Consider the following 14,230-nt stretch of genomic DNA (forward strand, 5'->3'; position numbering starts at 1 on the left):
CGGAGGACAAGGATCAGAATTGCCTTAGACCTTTGATTGTTCAGACCATATTGTTTGTGAAGAAGTCTCAACAGAAATGATGGTGTAATGGTGATACCAACTCAGGGGACCCAACCGTCCCAATGACGCATGATCCGAATGATCTTCATCACGAGAACCTGCATTGCTGGTGGAAAGACAGTCTTGATTTAGCTGTGATGGGTAAGAAAAGTATTGTGTCTATGAAGAAGAGGAAACGTCTTGAATCTAGACAGCCCAAGAATGATCGGTGGTGTTGAAGTTATTGTATTCATGTGGTTTCGTGAATCATGAGGTACCTTTATAAACTAAACGTGACAATACATATGTACCGATAGAAATACACCATGAGATCCATCATGATGAACGTCACCATGTGGTGAAAAGGAGACAAAGGGGGTGGTGCTGCCCTGTTTAAGTATGGGGAAAGGGGTATCCAAAACATCTAATCCAACCCGATATAGGCCAATTAAGAAAGCCAAACTGTGTCTGCCTGAACTACTTCACTCTTCCTCCCCCTCGGCATCCTCATCTTCATCCTCAACATGTATCTCACTTGCCACGGACGTGACGGTAGGGGAAGCCACATTAACCACAGGCGAAGAAGTAGTAGACGGCACCGACCTCTTCCTGCCTGTAGCACGGCTCTCGCCCGCCGCCCTGAGCGGGTTGTTCAGCACCCACGCCCCAGTCGATTCCAACTGGCGGGCCACGGCAACATCGGGCCTCGAGACCCATGCCATGAGCGATGGGTCTGTCGGCCCGCCAAATACAACCTTGTCTTCTGCCCCGGTAGCGGCTTTCTCGAGGTGTTTTGCGACGTGCTCCATGCGCTGGTCCCACGCGTCGGCGCCAGTGAAGGTCTGGCTGCAGCGGGAAGCGGGACACTGCATATAATCTGGCAGCTGGCACCGCTCGCGCAAGGCCTGGCACTGGAGGATCTTGATGTGGTCGTCCCAGTCGGCAGCGGTTGTGCACGATGATGCCTGCGCCGTGGCCGATGCCTTCTTGGACGACTTTGCGGACCCCGTCTTCTTGATGTGAGAAGGCGTATGCATCCGTCGCAGGTGCTGAGTGTACAGGTCTTTGCGGTTGAAGATTGCACCGTCAGGGAGAGGCGGTCCGATTGGTTCGCTACCAGCGGCGTTGTCGGTACGGCGGCTTTTGCTTCGCTTGCTGCTGTGAGAGTGAGGCGCGGTCGGGTCGTTCTTGTTGTGCGCGCAAACATCGATGTCGCAGAGCCAGTAATATAGGAGGAGGTGCTGGGACATGACGTGGCGTTTCCACTCGTTCTTGCTGGCAAAGGTCGAATCGCACCCGGCGAATCTAAAAACACAAATAAATGGCCGGGTGTGCTGCTTCTTGACATGGCTCTGGAGAGTGCACTCGTCTTTGAACGAGTGAGTGCATTCTGGACAGGGAAAACAGCCTTGGTTCCTGGTACTCGGAGGTGGCAGGATCTTGAGGGACGGGCCTGACGATGTTGTCCTCGCTCTTTTCGGGGCGGCTTTCTCAAGCGCCTTCTTGGCTGCGCCTCTCTTGAGCTTGTTGGTTCGAGGGGTGGCGGAAGCGAGACGTTTCTTGTCTGGGTGATAGTCGTCATCATCGTCGTCATCCTCGCTCTGAGGAGGGACGACGTCTATCTCCTCCAGCTCGTCTTCGCTCGCTCCAACGCTAGGACTTGGATATGCACTCGTTGTTTTCTCAACGAGAACAACTTGCTCAGGGATCAGGATCTCATCTTTAACAACTGTAGGTGCATCTTCTGGGCTGTTCAAACGGTGGTAACCAACGGCGACAGATGTCTGTGTCGGTACACTGCCTATATCGGCGGATTCTGTTGCCCGGCTATCGCAGGTGAAGCTTTGTTGAGGCGATTCGAAGTCAATGGCATGGCCGGAGTCTTCCCATTCAGTCTTTGAGTCTTCAGTTTTGTTGCAGTCTCCCATTGTCATAAATTGGCGGGTCTCACTAGATGCTTCACCTATGCCAAATAGTGGAAACTGGCACTCGGTCTCGCGCGCGGAAGCGTATGGTGTAAAGAACATTCCCTCCGACGGTGTTGATGGAGTGTTGTCTGTGTAATGCTCGGTGTCTGCGTGTGGGCTCTGAGCACTGCTGCAACTCGACGGCTCGTTCGAGGAAAACGGAGATCCCTGGCGGCCATGGGGTGCTGTGGGTGGAATGGGATTGACAGGCTGTGCAACACCGGGAAGACGTGACTGCGGCATAGGGTTGAACAGTGAAGCCCGTTGAGTGTCTTTCAAGAATCTCTGCATTGAGGAGTGGCCATAGGGGTACAAGGATTCCACTGAAGCATCATGAACTGGGAAGTTCAATACAATATCTTGGCCAGTAGTGTCAAATTCGTCGGTGAATGTTTGGCCGGTGTATTCTTGGTGGTCATGAGGGAAACACTGATAGGGAGCATCGTAGGTGAAGTAAGGGAACTCCATTGTGTCTGATGGATGTTTCAACTTGGCCAGTGAGTCCGTTGGCGCGCCGCTTGTAGGTTGCAAGGTGGACCGAAGGACATGGACCTGCAGGAGAGGCACCTGCAAGAGGAGGCCAGCAATTGCTTGGACGACACCAGTCGAAGGAGAGAAGAAGCAAGGCTGTGAAGGAACGCCAGCCTCGTGTGAAGATGTCAGCTGGTGAACGACGAAATTACGAGGTCCCACACAGGGGAGGTGCCGGGTCAGATACTAAGTGCTGAGAGGGGGCCAACACTAGGCAGACGGCAATGGAATATTATATAATGGGTGGATATTTCGATAGCAAGCACTTGAGAAACACTTCACTGAAGTGGATTGAGGTGATGGAAGCCATGGCGATATGGGTGGCGGAGTAAAATGCCTTGAGGGTATGTATAAGAGATCGCCAGACTCGACTCAAGCAGAACGAACGAGACAAACCACTGACTGCCGTGGACTGGCTGTGTGCTTCGCTGTAGAGCCCCGAAAGTCTCTCCCAGCAGAGCCGCATTTTATGGAGACTTATTGTGCTCAGCCAATGAAGCATTACGGTGACAGCTCGCCCGATTGAGCCAGCCCACTCGAGGACCTCCCAGGCCAATCTTACTCGATCCTTTCCCGCTGGTCTCTTCCTTCCGTGCTGACGCCATGCTTCGCCTGGGTGTCCTTGCATATGCAGCCAACGGCGCCTTGACCAACAGAATGACGGCACACAGAGCTGAAGGGGTTCGGATGTGCTCTTGAGGGTCAGAAAAGTGGACAAAGGAGCTGCGCCCCTGCTCACGGAAGGAGATTGTAACCGTAACGCCTGGTTGTGTGCTACCGGACCACACCCCATCAGGCGTGAGCTGACTTATCATGGCCCCCTCCTTTGCCGTTCGCGAACCGCCCAAATGTGGTGTCCTCCACCGCCCAAGACCAAATGGCTTGGTGAAAAAGCAACTGTATGATACCACCTTGGGTTCAGCTTGAGGCTCTGCTCTGGGGTTCCCTGTTTCTTTCCGTCTCAAAATGCGTGTGCTGATTTCTGGGATCGCGATCCTGACGCAGATGAACTAGTTAAATTCCAACCCGTAAAAGAGTTCGTAGTCAGGACGAGGCACACAGTGTCGACTCCACCCTCTCAAAAGCGATCTTGAGTTTGTGCCTTGGCCGCCAGGCTCATACTGAACTCATGAGGCACACGTGCAAGGCAAACTGAAGGCAGACTCGACGAGACCGAACGGCGTTGTTGGCCGATGTCGTGCCCCGTCCGGGAGCGCCAAGAAGCATCTTAGTTGTTGAGACTGGTCAGCTCAATGTTCTGGAGCTTCTTCGCGCAGTTCTTTGGCAGCCAAGTCACCAATGTCAGATTTTTCCCACGAGCTGGTTGGTGGTGGTGTGTGGTCGCACAGGAGGCCACCACACTAGCCTGACGCAGCACCTCTCACTCACGTCGGGCGTCGAACCCTTGTCGAGTACAATCTCTCAGTGAGGGGTCAGACGACTCAGAGTAACCCCTTCCACGTACTCGATGCAGCTGAAGAGGCGGATCATCCATAAGATCGCTGTCAGTGGAGGGTGAGAACAGCGAGCGCGTGGCACAGCACAACCAACCGTTCGGCTCCTTTCTGAAATTTCAGTTGAGGGCATTCGATTTGGCAATGAGTTGGACAATTTTGAGCCGCACAGTCACATCGGCGGTAACCACGGAGGTCGCTGTTTAATCTGGACCCCAAATGAGGACTTGAATCCATGGGATGGTGACTGGCTGCTCGGAGATGACCTCGAATGACCTAATAATACTCGTGCAGCCGAGCAGATGGATTCTGGTGGTGATGGCTACTTCAAGCTTGAGTGAAAGCCGATCTTCCCAACCATGACCCAACTAAACAAGCCCGAGAAGTAGCGACGGCACCGAGAACTACAGCCACAAGTCACTCAAGTCGCTCAGTATAGGTACGCTGAGGTGAGGTTGTGGCTGGTGACGGGGTGGGGGAGCAGCAAGCTGCCAAGCGCCCCAAAGGGCACGTTGCATTGCAGAAGAAGGCAAGCAAGACTAGCCGCATGCTTGTCCGTGAAGTTTTCAGTCGCTTTCTTCTAGTCCGCCTCTGAACAGCACCCTTGCAGTCGCCTTGTAAGGCGACCAGGTCGTCTTGCCTGGGACGGGCGACCCAATTTGGTCGCATAGCTGGAACTGCCTCCTGGCCCCCGCCCTTTCATCACATCCGTTGTACCCCGGTTTGTCAGATCTGAAAGCTCTGCGGTTCCCCTTTTTGAAATGGCACTGATAGGCCAAAATATTCGGTCCAAATTAACTCCAATAACACCAGTGCCTCCTCGACACTCTTAAGCCCCAGTAAACTCCAAGCCGTCGTGCCTACACAGAGAAATTCGTGATATTGATTACGTAGCCCAATCAAGAGCCTGGGTCTCTTCCATGCCAGTGAGACAGTCATCATTCATGCCCCGAATCGTTGCTCTGGGGGAACGGAGTGGACCCTGCAATTGCTGCATCTGAGATGGCTATCACAGTGATCCATGAAACAAGTTGCAGTTGTGCTGGTCAGTGATGGATTACCACAGTGACACTAAGCAGATGTAGGTTAGCTTCACGAATCGACAGGTGAAACAATGAATACATACGCAAAACCACATTGTCTCTTGGGCAGCCCGTTGCCGTTTGCGAGACCTCGGTTGCTGTACTTCGGAAATGGCCTCTCTCTTGCGACCGTTTGCAGAGCTGGTGGAAGGAGCGGACACTGCCTGGGATGATCCGCTGAGGTTGTCGCGGCCCGAGCCTGGCGAGGACATATCTTTTGTCGGGAATTCAGGGTCCATGCTCTTCCATTCGGAGATGTCCATTCTGGGAGCATTACGGCCCGAATAATGATCATCAATGTGATTGAAGCGCTCGATTCCGGCTTTGAGGTCCCTCCCCTTCGTCTCGACAATGGCCTTGCAAAAGCCGCACCAAAATCTGCTCTCACCGTCGCGCCCGACTCGGCAATAATCCAGTCTGCGGTCAATTTCGGCCGGATCGGTTATTCCATGGTCTTTGGATATATGGGACTTGAACTGCTCGCGACGATGACAGGCTTTGCCACAATTTTCGGTTGGATCAACTCGGCTCGGCTCTTTACACATCCACAAATCAAGCTGGCAATGTTGGCTGTTCTCATGACGCTTCCAGTCATTCTTGCTGCCGAATCGCTTTGTGCATTGTGGAAAAGTGCAGCCGTATGGCTTCTCGTGTCGCTTTTTATGTTTCCTTTGCTTCGATTAGCCAGAGAAGGGAAAGGCAATGGGACGCTGAACTTACTTGAGCTCACAAGGCCTCGGAAAGATTTTGCCACAATTCGGCTCGTCGCAGACCACCTGACCAAGGTCACCTATGACATTGGGAAGTGAGGGGGCTGTCAGGGTCCTGTTTTCCGATTCTCTCGGCTTGTGATACCCGAGTTCTTCCAGAAGTTCTGCCAAAGTTCCTTGGTTCTCAAGGGCCTTTATCAACTCTGATGCTCTATTCCTGTCGTTGATAATACTTGATCCATCTGTTGATAGCTCAAGCCCGGTGCCGTAGTGTGCTTGCATGGCATTGACTGTCTCGTCAGACATGCGTTGGTCAGAGACACTTGCTGTCGTCGCCATGCCTAGAGACACAGTGTCTTGCGATGCGTGATCCTCCAGCCTAATTAGACTTTCTTGGGTATCTCCGCTCTCTGATTCGCTCGATATCGAATCGTTGTTGCCCTGAGAGGGCCGCACAATGTCCTCCGGGTTACGCCTAGGCTCTTCAGTAGCCGGTATTTGTAGATCGACCTGTGTGATGGAGGGCATTTCTTCATCGCACAGCTCGCTCTCGTGCGTGGAACCATCGTTCAAGTAGTCCGATTCGATGAACTGCTCGTTCGGGCTTGCCCGATGGACATGCTCCAAGGCGTCCTGTTCTTGCGGTTCTGACTGTGTGTCTTCAAGTTGTGAGGACACGCTTTCATTTGCTGAATCAGCTGGAGAAATTTGCATTGCAGCTCGTGAAAGTTGGTCGTCGGTGCCATTAGACGTCATGAAGTGCAGTTGCTGTTGTGTGACATTTCCATCCTGATATGGATCCATCTGCTGGCCCGGGTAGCCTAGATTGCTGGAGTCTCTCGGCGCTTGCTCTTGAATTGCTTGCAGTGTTGTCCTCAAATCGAGGAACGGCCAATTGCTAGAATGGATGGCACTACCGGGATGGCTGGCGTCCATCCGCAAGCCGTCCCCTACGGATCCCAGGCCAGCGAATTCGGTGTCTGCACGAGGACTGTCTCTGAATGATAAAATGAGTCATCCTGCAACAGAAGAAGAGGAGCTCACATCGCGACTCACTTGTATATATAAGCTTCGAGATCATCATCCCGAGCATCCATCATATGGACTCTCTTCAAGTGCTGCCTGAAATTATCCGCCCTGGGCCATTTCTTGTCCTTTTTGCGGCAACCGTCGACGATGCACCTATAGTATTTGCCATTAGCATCCTGGTCGGGATGGCAGCTTCTCTTGTGCCGATCGACATCGTTCGGTGTGCTAAAGCCCTCGGTGCGTGTGCAGCCGGGGACGTCGCAGCGGTGGGGCTTCTCGTGTTTTTGCTTGTGCTTTCTTGACGCATTGTTTAGCTTGAGCTTTCGAACAGACTCAACGAGCGAGGTGAGAGAGGACGTACTTCAACTCAGACTTTGTCTTGACGTTCTGACGACAGGTCGGGCACACCAGGTTCCCGCTCTCTACACTCAAAGGCAAAGGAGTCGCCTGCAAGGACGCCTGTCTCCAGGTTTCTGACGAGAAAGCCGGGCGATCGACTTGGAGGCCAGCCAGGTGGCTTGAGATGCTCCCATTCTCACCACTGCGGTCGATATCCCCGCAAGTAGAGCCGTTAAAGACACTTTGCGTGGCCCTACTATGGTAACCAGAGTCTGACGGCAGTGCGCCGGGGCCCGTTGTCTCGCACTCAGATGGCACATGGGTTTCTCGATAGACGGAATAGGCGGGTCCACTTGGGCGGTAATTCAACTTGCCGCCTCGTAGGTCTCCGGCTCGAGGTAAGGGTGCAGTTCGGCCCTGGATAGGGTCCCATGGCTTCTCCTGGGAGGTATACCAATCTAGGATCGGGTTGCGTGTCGCAGGCCGCACAAAGTTTTCAGGCGATTGGGGATTCCGATTGATGGCGGAAGATTGCAAATCACCAAGGGGATCAATGAAACCAGAAATGGGGGCGGGCAACACAATTCCACCACTGTTCAGATCGGGCTCAAGGGGGCGCGGACGACCGTCCATGCTGCCTGTGAATGAGGAGGCAGGGAGCTGCAGACCTCGGTCGCCCATAGCAATGAATGTCTATCCGGATGAGAAATTAGAACGAACGGGTTTACAATGCAAGAGTAGACAGCATACCGAAGCTGAGCGGGGCTCCGGGATGGCGAACGAGGCTTGGTCAGCCATGATGCTACGACAGCATCAACCTGTGCTCTCAGCGGAAGGTGACGTCGCAGAGCACGTACATATATTTAGTAGTAATCGTACAGACTGCGGAGCTGGCTCGAAGCTCCGCCTGGGACAGGTCCACGCCGCAGACGAACAGGGCCGCTGCTTAGCCGTCACGGAGATGGGTTGCGTGCAAGCTTCAGGTTGATCAAGGCAATGATGGACGGACACCAGCAAACCCAAATAAGTGATTTGGGATGAAAGGAAGACCGTGGGAGCGTACACGGTGGCGTACTCGGACTTGGACTGGATGAAGGCTGTCACTGGCTGGTTGGAAGACCGTTGAGGCACATGGGCGGCCGCGAGGGCATGCAGAGCGGACGGCACGGCAGGACCTGGAAGCTGGGGGTCCTCAGTTTTGCCTGAAGGCGGACCAGGCGAACCAGGCGAACCGGGCGAACCAGGCAAAAGCCTGCGCGGACAGTGGCTGGCACTATCAAAAGGGCAGCTGAATCCTGTGCTGCCGTCGGCTCAATCACCAAGGTCGCGGGCTCGCATCGATACGTTGAGCCAGATGCTGCTTGATCCTCACATCCATCCGCAGGGACGTGGATGTCGACGCGATGGGCCCGGCGTCCGTCGTGCCGATGGAATAGATCACGAGATGGTGGGCTGTGTTCTAGGAGCCATTTTTTTGGACGAAGCAAAATGCGATGGAGAGGAGCATGGAGGGGGGGAGAGTGTGGGCTGGATGGTTGCCAGGACGAAGGGCGTGGACCAGTGTGGGTGGGTGGGTAGGTGACCAGACACGAGCAGAGCAGGACAGAGCAGAACATCTGTAGCAAGCAAGGCAACCAAAAGACCTACCAAGCCACCTACCAGCCTGCCGGCTCGCTTGCTCGTTCGCCTCACTTTCGGATTCCTTAGGGGGGCAACGAGGGGCTCCTTTGGGGGCTGCTTCTCGGTGAAAGGGCCACCTGCAGGCCAATGGGAAGGCGCTGGGGAATGGAGAATGGGTGGCTGCAGGCCACCTGATGGGCACTGCCAGGCCCTGGCGTGCCTGGGTATCTCTGCCAAGGAAACACCAGCTCCGGTCAAGAAGGGAGCTTCGTATCGAGGAAGGAACAAGGAACCAGGCAACCAGGAGATCACGTGCCTTCCCGTCGAGACCTCGCTCTACTCTCATTTCTCAGTCCACGTTTGACGCCCAACGGCCGACTCGACGGGACGGGAATTACCAGATCGAGACTCAACTCCGTTTCTTCATGATGTGCTTACTGTTGGTGATAACCACAGCCGCTCTCCATCTCAGTCGACATTGCTCCCCCGCCCTGCCACTGGCCCCTCTTCTCCACGGTCTGGTGGATCCTGGTAAGAGTTGTCTTGTCTCCTTCTCGAATGGAATTGACTCGACTCGACTCGACCTGCATCGGGAACAGGTCGAAGACCGGCCCTCCTGTGGCTCACACTGCCTCTTTCGGGCTGCCATGCAGCATCATTCATCACGCACGCCGAGAGCTCTCGACCAAAAACACTTGTCGTCTCTTGTGACCAAGATAAGCGAGCACCTCATTCCGGGTTCGCGGTTCGGTCCTTCCCGCAGACATGACATGACATGGGCTAATGTTCGTCCGTGCAATGGCTCCTACGCAGAACCAGAGAGTCTCGACGAGTGTCCATTCCATCAGTGTCCTTCCCATTGTTCAACTCGCTCACTGACGTCTGCTCTGCGTGCCACGGCACTGCGACTGAGCCCAAAACTTTCTCTGGTCCCTCTCTTGGCCTCATCATCTACCCGACCTCACTTGAAACAGTCGCACGCCGGCTGCAAGCTCGGGATCGTCAGTGAGCCAGCGCAGGCAAGCGATGCGCAGCCATGAGTGACAGCATCACTTCCACCCGGTTGCAGTATTCGCTCATTGCGCAGAGTATCCACTCTACCTGGGGAGCATGCAGCCAATATACAGAGTCACAAGAGTCACTTCTGCGTTGCGCTGCAGGAAAGGATGTATGGTCTCTTCCCCGGCCATTACAAAGCTCTCTGTCAAGCAGCCGAGGGTCTTGCATCCACCTTGCTTGCGTTTTTCTGGTCAGTCTGGCCCCTCCTGGGGGACGATTGTGGCAACACTGTAAAGTGTGACCCAGACGTGATCATCTGAGAAGTCTCAGTTTGCGTCCGGGGGGCCTCCTCTGAATACTGGTTCAGTGTGTATCCGAGGCTTCCAAACTCTCATCATGCAACACGACCAAAGTAGCTGGTACAAGTGCCCTCACCAGTGCCTGCAAGCTACCCCTAATAGAAGCTCTGCGCGGACAAACCGACAGGACAGATTCTAGAGATTCTCAGGTAGACTGTTTTCCCAAGAGCCCGGTTTGAAAATTCGGCTAGATTGAGTTACTCGCCAACGGGCTCAGATGACTTGCATCTGCAGGATGCCTATGCGAGAATATTCTGGAATGCCCGGAACGGAAAGCTGCACTTCCCTTTGTGGCAGAGGTCCTGGACCATATGGCCTGTGTATGACCCATTACACGCTGGATACGATAACCTTCTCTTCGCGATGCGATGATAGCCGTCCATGAGAGAAGCGGGCTATCTATCAGACAAACATGTACCGAGATACCCTGGATTTCTCAACCGCAGTAGATTACGAAGTTTCGTCAATCAACCTTGGATCGCACAATGTCAGATCACTGCCACCTTGCTTTCCTTTTTTGACTTTTCTGTTTGCTTGCCCACTTGGCTTGCATATGCTACCACGACCGCACAACGCTGTGGTGTATGCATACCCAGTGACGTCGATAGCTTTGTTGTCAAGCAGAAGACTGTCCTCTTGCCGGGAAGTTGACCCTGCAGGGTGGTGACTTATTCGGTGGCATTATGTGTACTTACTTTGCATCAGTGGACCTTCAATTCGTGCGAGGTTATACAACACAGTCTTCAAAACCGTTCTTCGTGTCAACATTGCCATTGCTCAACATTTTCCAACAAGATTGCGAGGACCATGTGTATGCCACGCTTGCCACGACGATCTTCTTGCCATGTGGTTGTGCCATTGCCTTACCGCCGCTGTCCCTCCGCAGGCCACACTCCCCGGAAGAGCCGACCACGCAGACCCTTGCCGATGGTCCACAAGATAACCATTAAACAAGGTCATAAATGATAAATCGACTGCATATATGATGAATTCAAGCTTTCACGTGCAGAATCCCGATACAATCGAAACAACTCCACGTACAGCATCAGACGATGCTGCTGCCGTGATGACAGAAGCGAGTACGTTTGCTCAACAAACCGCCATCGTAGATTCGCAGGCCACGCAGTTGGCAGTAAGCGTATCATGAAGTGGTATAAAAGGGACGCGGTTACTCGGCGAGGCCAACAAGGCATCTGTGCTTCATGGTCCACGTGAGATACTCAAAAGCCGCAAGCGCACCAACATCCATTTCGAGAGCACTCTGATCATCTTGAATTACTCAAGCATTCCAAATTCGGCATTTATTTGCACCTCAAGGCACACAGAGGCAGTGCTTGTCACAAGTGAGTCCCCAACCAATTCTTCCTCTTGGTGGTGTCCACCAGTGATACCCCTTCCTAGGATTCCGGTCGGCTGACCAGTGCTGGCAGGCTGGAATACCCAATAGGCAGCCATTTGAGGAAAAATAGCGCCACAATGTGCGACTGGGAAGAGTTCATCTTTGGATGCTCCTGCTCCTACACGAAGCGGAAGAACTACTGCCACTTCGCCCGCAACGACCCCAACCACCAGTGCTTCGGCGTCCAGGTCCTCAAGAAGGTCTGGGACGTGCCTGAGATTTGCGACAAGTGCAGCCAGAGAAATAACAGGACGTCTACGCGATCGTACCAGCCCTATGGACAGGACCCCAGTGAGTGAACCGCCGTCAGACTCTTGTATTGGATCGTGGGTGGGGAAGGGAAGACCTCGTGCCAAAGGTCTTGGAAGGCGTCTGCGATGCGAAGCTGATGAGTTTGCCCCAAAATACAGGCCAGCGACGTCGATAAGGAGCCGCACGGGTATGGGCAGATGCTCCGGGGCTTCCGATGTTGTATTGTTTGTCATTGGTGCTGGGTGGATGCGCAGGAGGACCAACGGAAGCCCGCTAGGGCCCATCAGGTCATACTTGAGATCATGTTGGGCGAGTACGGCAGTCATTTCTCTTCTGCTGAGGCCGACTTATCCTCCGGGGCAAGCGGCTTCCCTCCTAGAGAGGTTACCTTGGGTTACCTTTGCAACGCTGCAGCTTTGTGTAGATAGGCCTAGTTGTTTCCTGCCTAGATTCTTGCTCCCCCGGTCAATCAAAAGTCTGTTTTACGATGTTGTGTACGCTTTGGGGGCCCAGCAGTGAATCACACAAGAATTCGCCGAGCCACTTCACGCAGGACTCATGTGACGGACGAGAAGTCTCCTTGACTGGTCGGGGAAAAAAGTGGTGTTTCCTGTGACAGCACCTTTGACATCCCCGGAGTCTACGCTGATGGCGCTTGAATTCACAGCATGATGTTGTCACAGCATCCTCGAGGCGGAGTATTTGTTTTGAACCGTGGTGATCTCGTTATGAAGTTGCAGGCAAACAATCACGATTAGGTACATATAGGCAGAGATGCTTCACATGCCTTACGGCGATCCAGATCACTGTGCCAACGGGAGCGAGCATTGTGCAACGAACTAAGCTCAGGATAAGAAATCCCCGGCGTAAATGGGATGACAGCATGGCATGGCATAGAATAGCATAGCACAGCACATGCGAGGATGTCGCAAGGAAAAACGTGGCTAAGCTCGGCAAAAGCCGCGTCTGCGTTGCCTCGCCCCATTCTGACTGAGACGAGATGCCAGCGAGCGGGAGCCTGCCCGAGACGCACGCGGCCACCGGCCCGGCTCGAACACACCCTTCGCGGAACGGCTGAGAGACGAGATGGCACGTAGCTAACCGTTTGGTCAATTCCTCCCCCTTTGCTTAGACCCCTGCCACAAAGTTTCGTGAATCCCAGACTGCATCCCGTGCGCCCGAGAGATCTGTTGGGGCCGTAAAAGCGCATCGCTTCCACGGCGAACTTGATTGACGAGACCAAGGACCCAGATAAGAATGCGTCCCAAGGCCTGAGCACATATCTAGTATCGGAACTGTCACACTGTTTGCTCGCTGACAACCAGCCTCTGCATTCTATGATGCCCTTTTCTAGCTGGAGGAGGCCGCGGCAGGCTCATCTTCAAAATTCGTGGCACCCTCGACAACTCCGACGACGTTGTACCTGTTCGAGAAGAACTTGATCCAGTCGTTGAGCGTGCCCTTCTCCTTATCACTCAGGTCCTTCCACTCTGGCGAGACATCATCTGGGTTGGTGGATGTCTTCCCTAGCGCCCTGGAAGCATCCTTGCCAGCAAAGACTTGAAGAGCGATTGCTTGTTAGCACTCGTAACCTTGCTTGATGAGAAGAAATGATAAGATCAGGCTCATATGAAGGCCTGCTGAGCTTACCGTTGTATGAGTTCCCGGGGGCGTACATTTTGTTGCCAGTCACGTCGTATACTTTTCCCTGTGTTGTATGAGAACCAGAGCGCAGTAAACATTTCTACGGCCAAGAGCTCATACCTTAATGGCGACATAGCATTTCGCTCCGTCTTGTCCTGTGACAATTAGTTAGCACCCATCTGAAGAGGAGGTCTGGTTTATTATCCGGCCGTGTGTCCGAACTTGATGACAATGTGGAAGCACTCATACAGAGTGACAATTCGAATTCAGAGACGGAAGTATTCACTGAAGCTCAACCTGCAACAGGGATGTCATACCATTGGCTTTGGCAAGGTCTTCCAGAGAGATAGGGTCGTCCTTAGGAGGGGCCAACTCAACAGCGGTCTTAGGCTTGAAGTCCGGCATTGTGTGGGTTTAGCTGAGAGATGTTTGGTCTCGATTTGGTTGAGAGGCTGATTGCGGGGACTTTTCAGAGATGCGAGAAACGTCGAATGGTGAAGGAGGCAAGCAGTGTCAATACAGGGCACGTTATCTTATGGCGATTTGTGCTTCTCGGATACTTGAGTTGACGGTGTGTTCGGAGATCGTTGTTGTGGGGGCCTCAAAGGGTCCCCGTGGAGCGCGGGAGCTTGGGTGGAGGTGCCGGATGGAGCACGCAACTCACACACTTAGTCAGCGGGCAGGGATCGAAATACACGTCATGAAGCTGGCGGGATGGAGAGCTCTCAAAAAAGTTATGTTCGCAGCTTTCGAAGCTCGCGACTGTTCTTTGAGCGCCCGACGAATTCGGCCACCGTCCATTCCGA

At 53.7% G+C, this 14,230-nt stretch overlaps 4 protein-coding genes across 4 annotated transcripts; 1 reads left to right on the forward strand and 3 right to left on the reverse strand.

Moving 5' to 3' along the window:
* Positions 1 to 521: 521 nt before the first annotated feature.
* J7T55_013366 (uncharacterized protein) lies at positions 522 to 2,474 on the reverse strand (the record flags this gene model as incomplete). Its single annotated transcript, XM_053141155.1, has 1 exon — positions 522 to 2,474. One exon carries the CDS (start codon positions 2,472 to 2,474, stop codon positions 522 to 524), a length of 1,953 nt encoding a protein of 650 aa, XP_052995709.1.
* Positions 2,475 to 4,877: 2,403 nt separating this feature from the next.
* Positions 4,878 to 9,361, reverse strand: J7T55_013367 (C2H2 type zinc finger domain-containing protein; the record flags this gene model as incomplete). The annotated part of the gene is made up of 10 exons (XM_053141156.1): positions 4,878 to 4,997; positions 5,118 to 5,490; positions 5,794 to 6,780; positions 6,840 to 7,109; positions 7,174 to 7,844; positions 7,902 to 7,953; positions 8,215 to 8,403; positions 8,471 to 8,610; positions 8,799 to 8,991; positions 9,210 to 9,361. The coding sequence occupies 10 exons, from the start codon at positions 9,359 to 9,361 to the stop codon at positions 4,878 to 4,880; spliced, it is 3,147 nt and encodes a 1,048-aa protein (XP_052995710.1).
* A 2,244-nt stretch (positions 9,362 to 11,605) lies between these two features.
* On the forward strand, positions 11,606 to 11,827 carry J7T55_013368 (uncharacterized protein; the record flags this gene model as incomplete). Its single annotated transcript, XM_053141157.1, has 1 exon — positions 11,606 to 11,827. The coding sequence occupies one exon, from the start codon at positions 11,606 to 11,608 to the stop codon at positions 11,825 to 11,827; it is 222 nt and encodes a 73-aa protein (XP_052995711.1).
* Positions 11,828 to 13,130: 1,303 nt separating this feature from the next.
* Positions 13,131 to 13,829, reverse strand: J7T55_013369 (cytochrome b5-like heme-binding domain containing protein; the record flags this gene model as incomplete). The annotated part of the gene is made up of 4 exons (XM_053141158.1): positions 13,131 to 13,339; positions 13,431 to 13,488; positions 13,545 to 13,579; positions 13,742 to 13,829. 4 exons carry the CDS (start codon positions 13,827 to 13,829, stop codon positions 13,131 to 13,133), a joined length of 390 nt encoding a protein of 129 aa, XP_052995712.1.
* Positions 13,830 to 14,230: the final 401 nt, after the last annotated feature.

Source organism: Diaporthe amygdali, assembly GCF_026229845.1.
Source record: "Diaporthe amygdali strain CAA958 chromosome Unknown NODE_8_length_1307975_cov_65_857355, whole genome shotgun sequence".
Lineage (NCBI taxonomy): Eukaryota > Fungi > Ascomycota > Sordariomycetes > Diaporthales > Diaporthaceae > Diaporthe > Diaporthe amygdali.